The sequence below is a fragment of the Oncorhynchus kisutch genome, unplaced genomic scaffold (assembly GCF_002021735.2).
Source record: "Oncorhynchus kisutch isolate 150728-3 unplaced genomic scaffold, Okis_V2 Okis05a-Okis16b_hom, whole genome shotgun sequence".
Classification (NCBI taxonomy): Eukaryota; Metazoa; Chordata; class Actinopteri; order Salmoniformes; family Salmonidae; genus Oncorhynchus; species Oncorhynchus kisutch.
The window spans coordinates 6,708,981-6,724,186 of NW_022261982.1; the positions used below are offsets into that span (position 1 = coordinate 6,708,981).

General features: G+C 41.3%; 1 protein-coding gene across 1 annotated transcript; it reads right to left on the reverse strand.

The window, feature by feature from the left end:
- Nucleotides 1-2,144: 2,144 nt before the first annotated feature.
- On the reverse strand, nt 2,145-14,821 carry LOC109876994 (gastrula zinc finger protein XlCGF26.1-like). Its single transcript, XM_031813541.1, has 3 exons — nt 14,720-14,821; nt 14,303-14,558; nt 2,145-6,056 (listed from the first exon to the last, which is right to left on the reverse strand). Exons 2-3 carry the CDS (start codon nt 14,406-14,408, stop codon nt 4,270-4,272), a joined length of 1,893 nt encoding a protein of 630 aa, XP_031669401.1. The 5' UTR covers nt 14,409-14,558; nt 14,720-14,821; the 3' UTR covers nt 2,145-4,269.
- Nucleotides 14,822-15,206: the final 385 nt, after the last annotated feature.

A 15,206-nucleotide genomic window follows, 5' to 3' on the forward strand; every position in this document is an offset into this window, starting at 1 on the left:
ACTCACTCTCTCCTTGCCCGAGGGAGCCGGCCGAACGGTGGCTAGGTAGAGATCTAGTTGTAGCAGAAATCCCTGGCACCCCGCCGCCGCTCCATCGTACTCCCTCAGAGGCGTAATGCGCAGAGCACTGGCACCGGATCCCGCTGGAGGAGATGGTAGAGTTGCTGGTGGGAGGGTAGGTGGGGTAGTAGGGAGACCACTCCTCTCCCAACGGTCCATCCTCTCCATCATTTGATCCATCGCTGATCCGATGCGATGGAGGATGGACGTGTGATGAAGGACTCTCTCCTCCATCGTGGGGAGAGGAGTGGTCGCTGCTCCTACTGACTCCATAAGGTGGGTGCGGGCTTCTGTAACGCTCAATGAGTGAATGGGTGTGGAGTCAGGCGCAGAGAGCAAAGGATGTGGGAAAAAACACGCTTTAATGTCCAAAATCAAAGGAACAAAATAGTATACCCAACACAGGAGTAACTATAAAAATAAAATAGTACCCTTAGGTAAAATACCAGGACAGCGAGAAAACCCAACAAAACACTAACACCTCTCACAAGTACAGAAGAACAAGCCCGCAAAAACAGAAGCGGGCTACACGAACTTAAATAACCCCACCCTAACAACCAAACAATGAACAGGTGAAACCAATTAGACAAAACCAAACGAACACGGGACAAAGGATCGGTGGCAGCTAGTAGACCAGCGACGACCGCCACCCGAACAAGAAGGGGAGCCACCTTCAGTAATATTCGTGACACAGACCCTTTCCTCTGAGACTCAAAGTTCAGCTCAAGTGCATCCTGTTTCCATTGATCACCCTTGAGATGTTTCTACAACTTGATTGGAGTCCACCTGTGGCAAATTCAAATGTATGGACATGATTGGAAAAGGATCACACCTGTCTTTTTAAGGTCCCACAGTTGACAGTGCAAGTCAGAGCAAAAACCAAGCAATGAGGTCGAAGAAATTTTCCGTCGAGCTCCGAGACAGATTTGTGGTGAGGCACAGATCTGGAGAAGAGTACCAAAACATTTCTCAATTCTCTGTTGGCTGGGCTCCCCCCTTGTGCCTTCAAACTCAACAACTTACCACTGCTTCACCTGGCTATCAGCGGAGCCTTGTCTGGCAACGAAACATTTCATTCAGCCTCATTTACTGCCTTTTAAAATAACATGGCAGACTTACAATTGTGGTTTCTACTGACAATTGAGATGTACAAACTATGGCATAAGGGGACGATAAGAGGCAATCCGTAATTTCGATTAAGCCATTAATGAGCGAGCTAGGATGGACGTAGTCAATGTAACTATTTGTTCAGCACTTTGGAAATGTACAGCAACATAATTCAGAACATGGGCCGTTCTTACAGTGTTCTCCTTGTACGCCAAGTCAGAACCGTAGGATAAATAAAGGGGCATACATGCAGACAATGATTACATTTCTCAAAAACAGGATATAGGCTACATGTGAACCACCAAGTCAGAACAGTAGGCAAAATTAAGATGTGAAATTAAATAAAATTATTAGGGTGAGGCACATGGGCTACTAACATCTTACTACACAACATACACTTAGTATTACTTTCTTAGCTACAGTATACAAATCTCCCTGGCATATTACATAATTTATGCAGCAGCATACAAGACATTTTTGGACTCACCTTGCTGTGCTGTGCTCACTTGAACAGGAAGGTGGTGCGGCAGTAATTTGTGGGCACATTTTATCTAAAATTTCTCATTATTTCTCTTCATAAGACAAAGATTAAAAAGGATTTGCCAGTAGACTGTCGACTTGATGATGACTGCTTGCTCAGATGTTGAAAGTATGTTGTTGACATGATCAGTCCAATCAAAGCGACTGTAGATATCACATGATTTGAAGTTATTCTATCTGTGGACAATGACCTTGAGCCTTCTTGGATGGGCACTTATAATGTAACTCTATGGCAGCACCCAAGGGGCTTGAATTTTGAAGTTCTACGATTAGACTTGGTAGTGACGTATTGTCCACATGAATGACAGAACACTGAGCCAATCACGGCACAAACGCTCTATTTTCTGCTGGCTTAACCCACCTCCACAGAAGACAATGAGCTAGGCTGAAAGACCTGCATTTTGGAGCTGCCTTACTCAAGAAAACAAGATAGAGACCATTTTTGAATGTGGCTTTATTAATAACTCAATTATAAATGTTTTTTTTTACATTGTTTGCAAACAGATCATTTTTTTCACACTTTATCCCTCTGATGTCAGTGAAGCAGAGTCTCTGCCCAACTGCCCGAAATGGTCTGAAACACCTACGTCTTTAAAGAGTACCCCCCCCCCCTAAAAAACCCCCACAAATAATACAAATAATAATAATAATAATAATAATGTGAAACTGACTAATTGAGGAGAAATGTGTTTACTGTGACATGTGGTTGTCTCACCTGGCTATCTTAAGACGAATGTACTTAATGTGCTGGTGAAGTCACAGGGTCAGAGAGAACTCCTGACTGTAGTCATACAAAAACACTCCAGGCACTCAGCCCATAAGAACCATTCATACTGTCAGATCTAATATGAAGAACTGAATACTAAAGAGAAGAAGAGGTTGACCAGTACATATTCATGTAACTTTATTTTTCATTGGCAGATCAATAAAGTTTGCTTCAATGCAGTTATCCAAACACATTCATGATCAGTAACTAAAATAACTCATCTAGTTTTAAAGACAATTAATAAACACATGTATTCATTTTATAAACTGTGTAACATTAAATAAAGCTTTAAAACACCCCCCGCCCCAAAAAATAGAAAAAGTGATCATCTCTATCTGATACATGTAAGAATTTGTTCTTAACTGACTTGCCTCGTTCAATAAAAAAAGTGTATACTAGCTCCTTCCCACAGAATACTGCAGAGGGACAACCTGGTGTCAGAGCAAAACGTATTATATTATACAAAATAAACATCCGTGCCACTCCATTTAGTATGTTCGATTACATTGGACTACCAATATAAACTGAACTAAAATATAAACTAAACATGTAAAGTGTTGGTTTCATGAGCTGAAATAAAAAAATCCAGTAATGTTCCATCCACCTGACAGGTGTGGCATATCAAGATGCTGATAAAACAGCATTATCATTACACAGGTTTACCTTGTGCTGGGGACAATAAAAGGCCAAACAACACAATGTCACAGATGTTTCAAGTTTAGGGAATGTGCAATTCTCGTGATGACTGCAAGAATGTCCACCATAGACGTTGCCAGAGAACTCAATATTTCTATCTCTACCATAAGCCACCTCTAATGTCCTTTTAGAGAATTTGGCAGTACATCCATCCGGCCTCACAACTGCAGATCACATGTAACCACGGCAGCCCAGGACCTCTTCACCTGCAGGATTGTCTGGGAGGGGGCTGAGTAGTATTTCTGTCTGTAATCAAGACCTTTTGTGGGGAAAAACTCATGCTGATTGGCTGGGCCTGGCTCCCAAGTGGGGCTATGTCCTCCCAAGTCCCACCCATGCCTGAGCCCCTGCCCAGTCATGTGACATCCATAGATTAGGGACTCATTTATTTCAATTGACTGATTTCCTTACACAAACTGTAAATCTTTGAACTTGTTACGTTTAGATTGTTGTTCAGTATAATACGACTTGCAGGACGTATCGTATGTTAAGAATTACAATTCGTATGTTATTTTACGCATTGCTATTTATACAACATGTTACGAACTTGTAATATGTATGATATGTTACGAATTCCAATTTGTTTTTGCTAACGTTAGCTTGGTTAGGGGTGAGGGGTTTTAGGTAGAGTTAAATGGGTTAAGGGGAAAGGTTAGCTAACATGCTTAGTAGTTGCATGCTAAGTTAACATGCTGACATAGGTAAAAAGTAGTAAGAAGTTGCTACTTAGCTAAAATGCTAGTCCTTCTTGATGAGATTCAAATACGCAGCCTTTGGCTAGACGTTTGACTTACACGCCCACCCTTCCACAGAGCAGGAGTAAGACTTCTCTCCTGTGTGTATACATTGGTGTTTTAAGTTGCTATGGTGAGAGAAACTAACCCAAAAGTCAGAGAAGACGTAAGCAGGCTTCTCTCATGCGCATGTTCTCTGATCAACTTTTAGCTCAGTTGCTGTTTTGAAGCATTTTACACAGGCAGAGCAGAGCACGTATATGTTGGTGTTTTTAAGGGATCCAGTCGAGAGAAACTCACCCCACAGTCAGAACAGGAGTAAGGCTTTTCTCCTATCAGTGTTCTCTGTTGAACTTTTAGCTCATTTTATGTTTTAAAACATTTTCCAAAGTCAGAGCAGGAGTTAGGCTTCTCCCCTGTATGTATATGTTCATGGGATTTTAAGTGGGAAGGTTGAGAGAAACTAGTTCCACAGTCAGGGCAGAAGAAAGGCTTCTCTCCTGTGTGTGTTCTCTGATGAACTTTTAGCTGAGTTGATGTTTTAAAACGTTTTCCACAGTTAGAGCAGAAGAAAGGCTTCTCTCCTGTGTGTATACGTTGGTGTGTTTTTAAGGTGCCCAGTCGAGAGAAACTCACCCCACAGTCAGAGCAGAAGAAAGGCTTCTCTCCTGTATGTATAAGTTCATGTGTTTTTAAGTGGGAAAATTTAGAGAAACTAGTTCCACAGTCAGAGCAGTAATACGGCTTCTCTCCTGTGTGTGTTCTCTGATGAACTTTTAGCTCAGTTGATGTTTTGAAGCATTTTCCACAATCAGAGCAGACGTAAGGCTTCTCTCCTGTGTGAGTCTTCTGGTGAACTTTTAGCTGAGTTGATGTTTTAAAACGTTTTCCACAGTCAGAGCAGGAGTAAGGCTTCTCTCCGGTGTGTATAAGTTGGTGTGTTTTTAAGGTGCCCAGATGAGAGAAACTCGCCCCACAATCAGAGCAGAAGAAAGGCTTCTCTCCTGTGTGTGTTCTCTGGTGAACTTTTAGCTCATTTGATGTTTTAAAACATTTTCCACAGTCAGAGCAGTAATAAGGCTTCTCTCCTGTGTGTGTTCTCTGATGAACTTTTAGATGAGTTGATGTTGTGAAGCATTTTCCACAGTCAGAACAGGAGTATGGCTTCTCCCCTGTATGTATACGTTCATGTGATTTTAAGTGGGAAAGTTGAGAGAAACTAGTTCCACAGTCAGGGCAGAAGAAAGGCTTCTCTCCTGTGTGTGTTCTCTGATGAACTTTTAGCTCATTTGATTTTTTAAAACATTTTCCACAGTCAGAGCAGGAATAAGGCTTCGCTCCTGTGTGTATACGGTGGTGTATTTTTAAGGTGCCCAAACGAGAGAAACTCACCCCACAGTCAGAGCAGAAGAAAGGCTTCTCTCCTGTATGTATACGTTTATGTGTTTTTAAGTGTGAAAATTTAGAGAAACTAGTTCCACAGTCAGAGCAGTAATATGGCTTCTCTCCTGTGTGTGTTCTCTGATGAACTTTTAGCTCAGTTGATGTTTTGAAGCATTTCCCACAGTCAGAGCAGACGTAAGGCTTCTCTCCTGTGTGAGTCTTCTGATGAACTTTTAGCTGAGTTGATGTTTTAAACTGTTTTCCACAGTCAGAGCAGGAGTAAGGCTTCTCTCCGGTGTGTATAAGTTGGTGTGTTTTTAAGGTGCCCAAATGAGAGAAACTCGCCCCACAATCAGAGCAGAAGAAAGGCTTCTCTCCTGTGTGTGTTCTCTGGTGAACGTTTAGCTCATTTGACGTTTTAAAACATTTTCCACAGTCAGAGCAGGAGTATGGCTTCTCCCCTGTATGTATACGTTCATGTGATTTTAAGTGGGAAAGTTGAGAGAAACTAGTTCCACAGTCAGGGCAGAAGAAAGGCTTCTCTCCTGTGTGTGTTCTCTGGTGAACTTTTAGCTGAGTTGATGTTTTGAAGCATTTTCCACAGTCAGAGCAGGAGTAAGGCTTCTCTCCTGTGTGTATACGTTGGTGTGTTTTTAGCTTTGATAGAAATGGGAAAATCTCTTCACAATGTGGGCAGTGAAGAGACCTCTTAGCTCTCTGATCTTCCTGCTGTTGCTCTCTGAATGTTGAGAATGTATCAACATGGTCTCCTGTGTGAACATCAGAAAAAGCAGTCAGTTGGTGTCATATAAATGTTCACCAAATGTATTTTATGAATCCCTTTTTACATCAGTAGTTGTCACAAAGTGCTTAACCTGTCTGCTAGCGTCCCACCTCGACAACAGCCGGTGAAATTGCAGGGCGCCAAATTCAAAACAACAGAAATCCCATAATTAAAATTCCTCAAACATTCAAGTATTTAACACCATTTTAAAGATAAACATCTTGTAAATCCATCCACAGTGTTCAATTTCAAATAGGCTTTACGGCGAAAGCACACCAAACGATTATGTTAGGTCAGCACCGAGGCACAGAAAACCATACAGCCATTTTCCAGCCAAGGAGAGGTCTCATAACAGTCAGAAATAGCGATTAAATTAATCACTAACCTTTGATGATCTTCATCTGGTGGCACTCCCAGGTCTCCATGTTAGACAACAAATGATTGTTTAGTTCGATAAAGTTCATCTTTATGTCCAAATACCTCCGTTTTGTTGGTGCGTTTATTTCAGAAATCCAAAAGGCACAATCCGCACTCTCAACACCAAGACGAAAAGTTTGAAAAAAGTACAATTAACAATAATAGAAACATGTCAAATGATGTTTAAAATCAATCCTCAGGTTGCTTTTAATAATAATCAATAATATTTCAACTGGACGAAAGCTTTGTCAATTGAAAAAGGTAAACAAGAAATGCACGCTCCCGATCACGTGCCTGGCTCATGGATGGAAATTTCCACTGTCCTGTTATTGAAAGTGGTGTATCTCCCTCATTTTTCAGAGTAAAAGCCTAAAACAATGCCTAACGACTGGTCACATGTTGAGGAAGCCATCGAGTTCTGAAACAATGCCTAAAAACTGGTCACATGTTGAAGAAGACTGATTTCAACTGGGTCCTAAGTCTTCGTATGGTGGATAGGCTTTCAATGGAAAAACAGCCTTTCAAAATAATAGTACTTCCTGGTTGGATTTTCCTCTGGTTTTCGCCTGCCATATCAGTTCTGTTATACTCAGACATTATTTTAACAGTTTTGGAAACTTCAGAGTGCTTTCTATACAAATCTACTAATTATATGCATATCCTAGCTTATGGGCCTGCGTAGCAGGCAGTTTAATTTGGGCACGCTGTTCATTCCAAATTTCTAAATGCTGCCCCCTACCTAGTGAAGTTAACAGAAATCCAGCCTAAAATCCCCAAAGAGCAAGAAATGCAGATGTAGAAGCACAGTGGCCACAAAAAAAACTCCCTAGAAAGCAGTAACCTAGGAAGAAACCTAGAGAGGAACCAGGCTCAGAGTGGTGACCAGTCCTTTTCTGGCCATACCGGGTGACAGGTAGCCTAGTGGTTAGAGCAACCGAAAGGTTGCAAGATCGAATCCCTGAGCTGACAAGGTAAAAATCTGTCGTTCTGCCCCTGAACAAGGCAGTTAACCCACTGTTCCTAGGCTGTCATTAAAAATAAGAATTTGATCTTAACTGACTTGCCTAGTTAACCTGTTTGGGTGCATGTCCAAACGCTAGTGGGACACCTACGACAACATCTGGTGAAATTGCAGAGCGCAAAATTCAAAATACAGAAATCGTAATATTAAACATTCATGAAAATACAAGTGTCTGACATCATTTAAAAGCTTCTTGTTAATCCAACTGCGTTGTCAGATTTGAAAAAGGCTTTACGGAGAAAGCATACCATGCTATTATCTGAGGACAGCGCCCCACGTCAAAATACTTTTTCAACTAGCACAGGCGTCACAAAATCACAGACAGCAATTAAATAAATCACTTACCTTTGAAGATCTTCCTCTGATTGCAATCCCAAGGGTCCCAGCTACACAATGAATGGTTGTTTTGTTCGATAAAGTCTTTCATTATATCCCAAAACTGTCAGGTTAGTTGGCGCGCTTGATTCAGTAATTCACTCGTTCAACATGCACACAAACGAATCCAAAAAGTTACCGGTAAAGTTGGTCCAAACAAGTCAAACGATGTTTCTAATTAATCCTCAGGTATTCTAATATCTAAATAAACAATCATATTTAATACGGAGAATAGTGTGTTCAATAGCGAAGACGAATAACGAAGAGCGCATTCTCGTTGATGCGCGCAACATGGCTACTTTTGTAATGGGGGACACTTTGGAAAAACTACAAATACTTGTTCATTTTTCAAAAAACAAGCCTGAAACCCTTTCTAAAGACTGTTGACAACTAGTGGAAGCCAAAGGAACTGCAACCTGGGTCCTATCTATTTGTATATCCCATAGGCAAGCATTGAAAAAACCTGTGACCTCAAATAATGAATATTCCGGATGGATTTTCCTCTAGGTTTTCGCCTGTCATATCAGTTCTGTTATAGTCACAGACATTATTTTAACAGTTTTAGAAACTTCAGTGTTTTCTATCCAATGCTATCAAGTATATGCATATCCTAGCTTCTAGGCACTTTACTTTGGGCACGTCAGTCATCCGAAATTCCGGACAATAATCAGTATGCTAAGGAAGTAAAATAAAGGTTACATTTTTATTAATTTATTAATTAATACACTACCATTAGTGGTGAAATATATTAATAAATTCTAAAGTGACAAATGTCCTTGTTTTTGAAAGAAACAAATGACCCAGATACTCAACTTGTCTAAAAAAGGGCGGTTTTATTGCTTCTTTAATCAGCACCACAGTTTTCAGGGTTTTGTAATGATCAATCAGCCCTTAAAAATGATAAACTTGGATTAATTAGCTAACACAACATGCCATTGGATCACAGGAGTGATGGTTCCTGATAATGGGCCTCTGTACACCTATGTAGATATTCCATTTTTTTTTTAAATCATCCGTTTCCAGCTACAAGTCATTTACAACATTAACAACGTCTCCACCTTATTAATGGTCAATTTGATGTTATTTTAATGGACAAAAAAAACATACTTTTCTTTCAAAAACAAGGACATTTCTAAGTGACCCTAAACTTTTCAACGGTAGTGTATGTATTCATTTCAGTAGGCTGTATGGGAAGGGGAATCAAACTATTCTAAAACTGGGTAGGAGGCAAAAGTGGTGAAAATGATGAGCTATACCATCTTACACGCAACATCACAAGGGTTAGTAACTACATAGACTCATTTCATATCATCCTCCACTCAAAATCACAAGGGTTAGTAACGACACAGACTCATTTCATAGAACTTTAAAACACCGGCAGTTTGTCTACTTCACTTCTTTAGTCTCCTCTCTGATCACTCCAGATTTTTTATTTTATTTTATTTTACCTTTATTTAACCAGGTAGGCAAGTTGAGAACAAGTTCTCATTTACAATTGCGACCTGGCCAAGATAAAGCAAAGCAGTTCGACAGATAAAACGACACAGAGTTACACATGGAGTAAAAACAAACATACAGTCAATAATGCAGTATAAACAAGTCTATATACAATGTGAGGTGAGAAGGGAGGTAAAGGCAAAAAAGGCCATGATGGCAAAGTAAATACAATATAGCAAGTAAAATACTGGAATGGTAGTTTTGCAATGGAAGAATGTGCAAAGTAGAAATAAAAAATAATGGGGTGCAAAGGAGCAAAATAAATAAATTAATTAAAATTAAATACAGTTGGGAAAGAGGTAGTTGTTTGGGCTAAATTATAGGTGGGCTATGTACAGGTGCAGTAATCTGTGAGCTGCTCTGACAGTTGGTGCTTAAAGCTAGTGAGGGAGATAAGTGTTTCCAGTTTCAGAGATTTTTGTAGTTCGTTCCAGTCATTGGCAGCAGAGAACTGGAAGGAGAGGCGGCCAAAGAAAGAATTGGTTTTGGGGGTGACTAGAGAGATATACCTGCTGGAGCGTGTGCTACAGGTGGGAGATCCCCAGATAGCCCAGTGAATAAAACAAATGCTGGCAATACTGGTGTCATCCATACAAGTCTCAGTAGCATGAAATAACATCTACACTGCATTCAAAAAGTAAATAGACCCCTTGATTTTTTTCCACGTCTTGTTACATTACAGCCTTATTCTAAAATTGATTAAATCGTTTTTTTCCCCTTCACATCAATCTACAAACAATACCCCATAATGGCATTAAATACCCCATAATGACATCGCAATACCCCATAATGACATCGCAATACCCCATAATGGCATCACAATACCCCATAATGGCATCACAATACCCCATTATGACATCGCAATACCCCATAATGACATCACAATACCCCAAAATGACATCGCAATACCCCATAATGACATCGCAATACCCCATAATGACATCACAATACCCCATAATGGCATCGCAATACCCCATAATGACATCGCAATACCCCATAATGACATCGCAATACCCCATAATGACATCACAATACCCCATAATGACAAGGGCAAAAACAGGTTTTTAGAAATAACTGAAATATTACATTTACGTAAGTATTCAGACCGTTTATACAATAGTTAGTTGAAGCACCTCTGGCAGCAATTACAGTCTTGAGTCTCGTTGGGTATGAAGCTACAAGCTTGGCATACTTGTATTTGGGGAGTTTCTCCCATTCTTCTCTGCAGAAGCTCTCAAGCTCTGTCAGGTTGGATGGGGATCGTCTCTGCAAAGCTATTTTCAGGTCTCTCCAGAGATGTTTGATCGGGTTCAAGTCCGGGCTCTGGCTGGGCCACTCAATGACATTCAGAGACTTGTACCGAAGCCACTCCCACGTTGTCTTGGCTGTGTGCTTCGGGTCGTTGTCCTGTTGGAAGGTGAACCTTCACCCCAGTCTGAGGTCCCGAGTGCTCTCAAGTTGGTTTTCATAAATGATCTCTCTATACTTTGCTACGTTCATCTGTCCCTTGGTCCTGACTAGTCACCCACTCCCTGCCGCTGAAAAACATCCCCACAGCATGCTGCTGCCACCACCATGCTTCACTGTAGGGATGGTGCCAGGTTTTCTCCAGACATGACGCTTGGCATTCAGGCCAAAGAGTTCAATCTTGGTTTCATCAGACCAGAGAATCTTGTTTCTCATGGTCAGAGTGCTTTAGGTGCCTTTTGGCAAATTCCAAGCGGACTGTCATGTGCATTTTACGGAGGAGTGGCTTCCGTCTGGGCACTCTACCATAAAGGCATGATTAGTGGAGTCCTGCAGAGATGGTTGTCCTTCTGGAAGATTCTCTCATCTCCATAGAGGAACTCTGGGGCTCTGTCAGAGAAGAACCATCGGGTTCTTGGCCACCTCCCTGACCAAGGCCCTTATCCCCCGATTGCTCGGTTTGTCCGGGTGGCCAGCTCTAGGACGAGTCTTGGTGGTTCCAAACTTCTTCCATTGAAGAATAATGGAGGCCTCTGTGTTCTTGCGACATTTAATGCTGCAGAAATGGTTTGGTACCGGTCTCCAGATCTGTGCCGACACAATCCTGTCACGGAGCTCTACAGACAAATCCTTCCACCTCATGACTTGGTTTTAACTCTGACATGCAGTGTCAAATGTGGGACCTGACATAGACAGGTGTGTGCCTGTCCAAATCATGTCCAATCAATTTAATTTACCACAGGTGGACTCCAAGTTGTAGAAACATCTCAAGGATCATCTCATAGCAAAGGGTCTGAAAACTTATGTAAAAAAGCATTTAAAAAAAAAATAACATTTGCAAGAATTTCTAAAAACCTGTTTTGGCTTTGTCATTATGGGATATTGTGATGTTATTATGGGATATTGTGATGTCATTATGGGATATTGTGATGTCATTATGGGGTATTGTGATGTCATTATGGGATATTGTGATGTCATTATGGGATATTGTGATGTCATTATGGGATATTGTGATGTTATTATGGGATATTGTGATGTCATTATGGGATATTGTGATGTCATTATGGGATATTGTGATGTCATTATGGGATATTGTGATGTCATTATGGGATATTGTGATGTCATTATGGGATATTGCGATGTCATTATGGGATATTGTGATGTCATTATGGGATATTGTGATGTCATTATGGGATAGTGTGTGTAGATTGACGAGGAAAAACATGTAAATCAATTTTAGAAGAAGGCTGTAACGTACCAAAATGGGAGAAATGGGAAGGGGTCTGACAGTGCCCTCGGAAAGCATTCAGACCACTTGACTTTTTCCACATTGATATGTTACAGCCTAATTCTATAATTAAATACCAAAATATCCTCAGCAATCTACACACAATACCCCATAATGACAAAGTGAAAACAGGTTTAGACATTTTTGCAAATGTGTAAAAAAATAAAAAAATAAAAACAAGAGACTCAAAATTGAGTTCAGATGCTTCCTGTTTCCAATGATCATCCTTGAGATGTTTCTACAACTTGATATATACAACATATTAAATATCCACTACTGTTCAAACGTTTGGGGTCACTTAGAAATGTCCTTGTTTTGAAAGAAAAGCACATTGATTGTCCATTAAAATAACATCAAATTGATCAGAAATACAGTGAAGACATTGTTATTGTTGTAAATGACTATTGTAGCTGGAAACGGCAGATATTTTATGGAATATCTACATAGGCGAACAGAGGCCCATTATCAGCAACCATCACTACTGTGATCCAATGGCATGTTGTGTTAGCTTATCCAAGTTGATCATTTTAAAAGGCTAATTCATCATTAGAAAACCCTTTTGAGGGCCTCCCGGGTGGCGCAGTGGTTAAGGGCTGCGCACAATTGGCCTAGCGGATATCCTCATTGCGCACCAGCGACTCCTGTGGCGGACCGGGTGCAGTGCACGCAAACCAAGGTTGCACAGTGTTTCCTCCGACACATTGGTGCGGCTGGCTTCCGGGTTATATGCACGCTGTGTTAAGAAGCAGTGTGGCTTGTTTGGGTTGTGTATCGGAGGACGCATGACGTTCAACCTTCGTCTCTCCTGAGCCCAGGAGTTGTAGGGACAAGATAGAAGCTACTTAACAATTGGAATCCACGAAAAAGGGGTAAAAATAAAACTTTGGAATTTATGATGCTGAAAACTGTGGTTCAGACTAAAGAAGCAAAAAAACTGGCCTTTACAACTCTGCCTAGAAGGCCAGCATCCCGGAGTCGCTTCTTCACTGTTGACGTTGAGACTGGTGTTAAGTGACCCCAAACTTTTGAATTGAACTCAGGTGCATCCTGTTTCCATCTCATCCTTGAGATGGAATATTAAATATTAAATATATATGTATCAGATATAAATCATCAGGATGTGGTAGTCTACTGGTTATGTTCAACACTTCTCCAATCGTTGTTGAGATCTGATATTCTGTGCAGCAAACAAATTATAATTCAATATTGACAGTGATGATGTCATGGCCTATTTTGAAATGAGGTATGCCTAACTTGGTGATTGAGGGTATTAAACATTTTCAACGTTCTTGAGACAATGTGTGGGCAAAGGCAGGCGTTACAAGTTTTTAAAACTGTCTCAGCCTCCAGTATTTATGCTGCAGTAGTTTATGTGTCGGGGGGCTGGGGTCAGTTTGTTATATCTGGAGTACTTCTCCTGTCCTATTCGGTGTCCTGTGTGAATCTAAGTGTGCGTTCTCTAATTCTCTCCTTCTCTCTTTCTTTCTCTCTCTCGGAGGACCTGAGCCCTAGGACCATGCCCCAGGACTACCTGACATGATGACTCCTTGCTGTCCCCAGTCCACCTGGCCATGGTGCTGTTCCAGTTTCAACTGACCTGAGCCCTAGGACCATGCCCCAGGACTACCTGACATGATGACTCCTTGCTGTCCCCAGTCCACCTGGCCATGCTGCTGCTCCAGTTTCAACTTCCACCTGACTGTGCTGCTGCTCCAGTTTCAACTGTTCTGCCTTATTATTATTCGACCATGCTGGTCATTTATGAACATTTGAACATCTTGGCCATGTTCTGTTATAATCTCCACCCGGCACAGCCAGAAGAGGACTGGCCACCCCACATAGCCTGGTTCCTCTCTAGGTTTCTTCCTAGGTATTGGCCTTTCTAGGGAGTTTTTCCTAGCCACCGTGCTTCTACACCTGCATTGCTTGCTGTTTGGGGTTTTAGGCTGGGTTTCTGTACAGCACTTTGAGATATCAGCTGATGTATGAAGGGCTATATAAATAAATTTGATTTGTTTGATTTGAAATGTTTTGCTTCGCTGTGAAGTCTTGAGTTGTTCAGGGATGTGTGATGTCAGAATTACAGAATTCAACCTAGCAATAGACTGGTCATAACTTATGGAGGTCTAATATATGAAGATAATTTATAGATAGAACCAGCTCTTACCATGACTAACAGTTGTCCTAATCTTCTCCTCCTCCTCTTCTTCATTTTTAATGCTGACATTCAGCTCCAGTGTTTGACTGCAGTCTTCCAGCTTCACTGATGCCATCTCTGGATCCTGCAGAGCAAACTGGGCTCCACTGTCACAATCAGGACCCAGTAACTGTAGGTTTGGACGGAGGAGAGTGGCAGGCTGGGTTTGTCCTCACTGTTGTCCTCACTGTTGACGTTAACGGCCTCAGACTTAATCTGAGTCGGTCTGTGGTAATAAAGACAAACGGACACAAAAGTTATTTTCTTGACAGTTCTGGCACTTTATTCTGTAAAAATATTTTATCTTTTTTCATGTTCTGATAATCATTACATTCAGCTTCAAAACTGTAGAGCAACTGAAATGTTCTCTCTCTGATGAGGCACTACCTGCACTGAAGTCCGTTGATGCAGACCTCCTATGGTATCATGGAGGTCCACAAACAAACATTTAAGGTGCATGTCTGTCTAATTCAGTACTGCTGTTTCCAACTCTCTAGAGACAGCAGGAGCAGAAGAGAAACTATCAATGATCGGCTATGAAAAGCAAACTGACATTTACTCCTGAGGTGCTGACCTGTTGCACCCTCGACAACCACCATTATTATTTGACCCTGCTGGTCATCTATGAACATCTCCACCCAGCACAGCCAGAAGAGGACTGGCCACCCCTCAAAGCCTGGTTCCTCTCTAAGTTTCTTCCTTGGTTCTGGCCTTTCTAGGGAGTTTTTCCAAGCCACTGTGCTTCTACACCTGCATTGCTTGCTGTTTGGGGTTTTAGGCTGGGTTTCTGTACAGCACTTTGTGACTTCTTTAACCCTCTTTCCTACTGATCAACCTTTAGGCTTCAACCACTCTGTCTCCCATCAAATGTTCT

Bases quoted from the DNA above. Each gene is read 5' to 3' on its own strand.
- LOC109876994 (XM_031813541.1), bottom strand. From the start codon at position 14,408: ATGGCATCAGTGAAGCTGGAAGACTGCAGTCAAACACTGGAGCTGAAT. The intron at 6,057-14,302 runs GTAAGAGCTGGT...ATGTTCACACAG, and splicing joins TAGGACAACTGTTAGTCATG to GAGACCATGTTGATACATTC.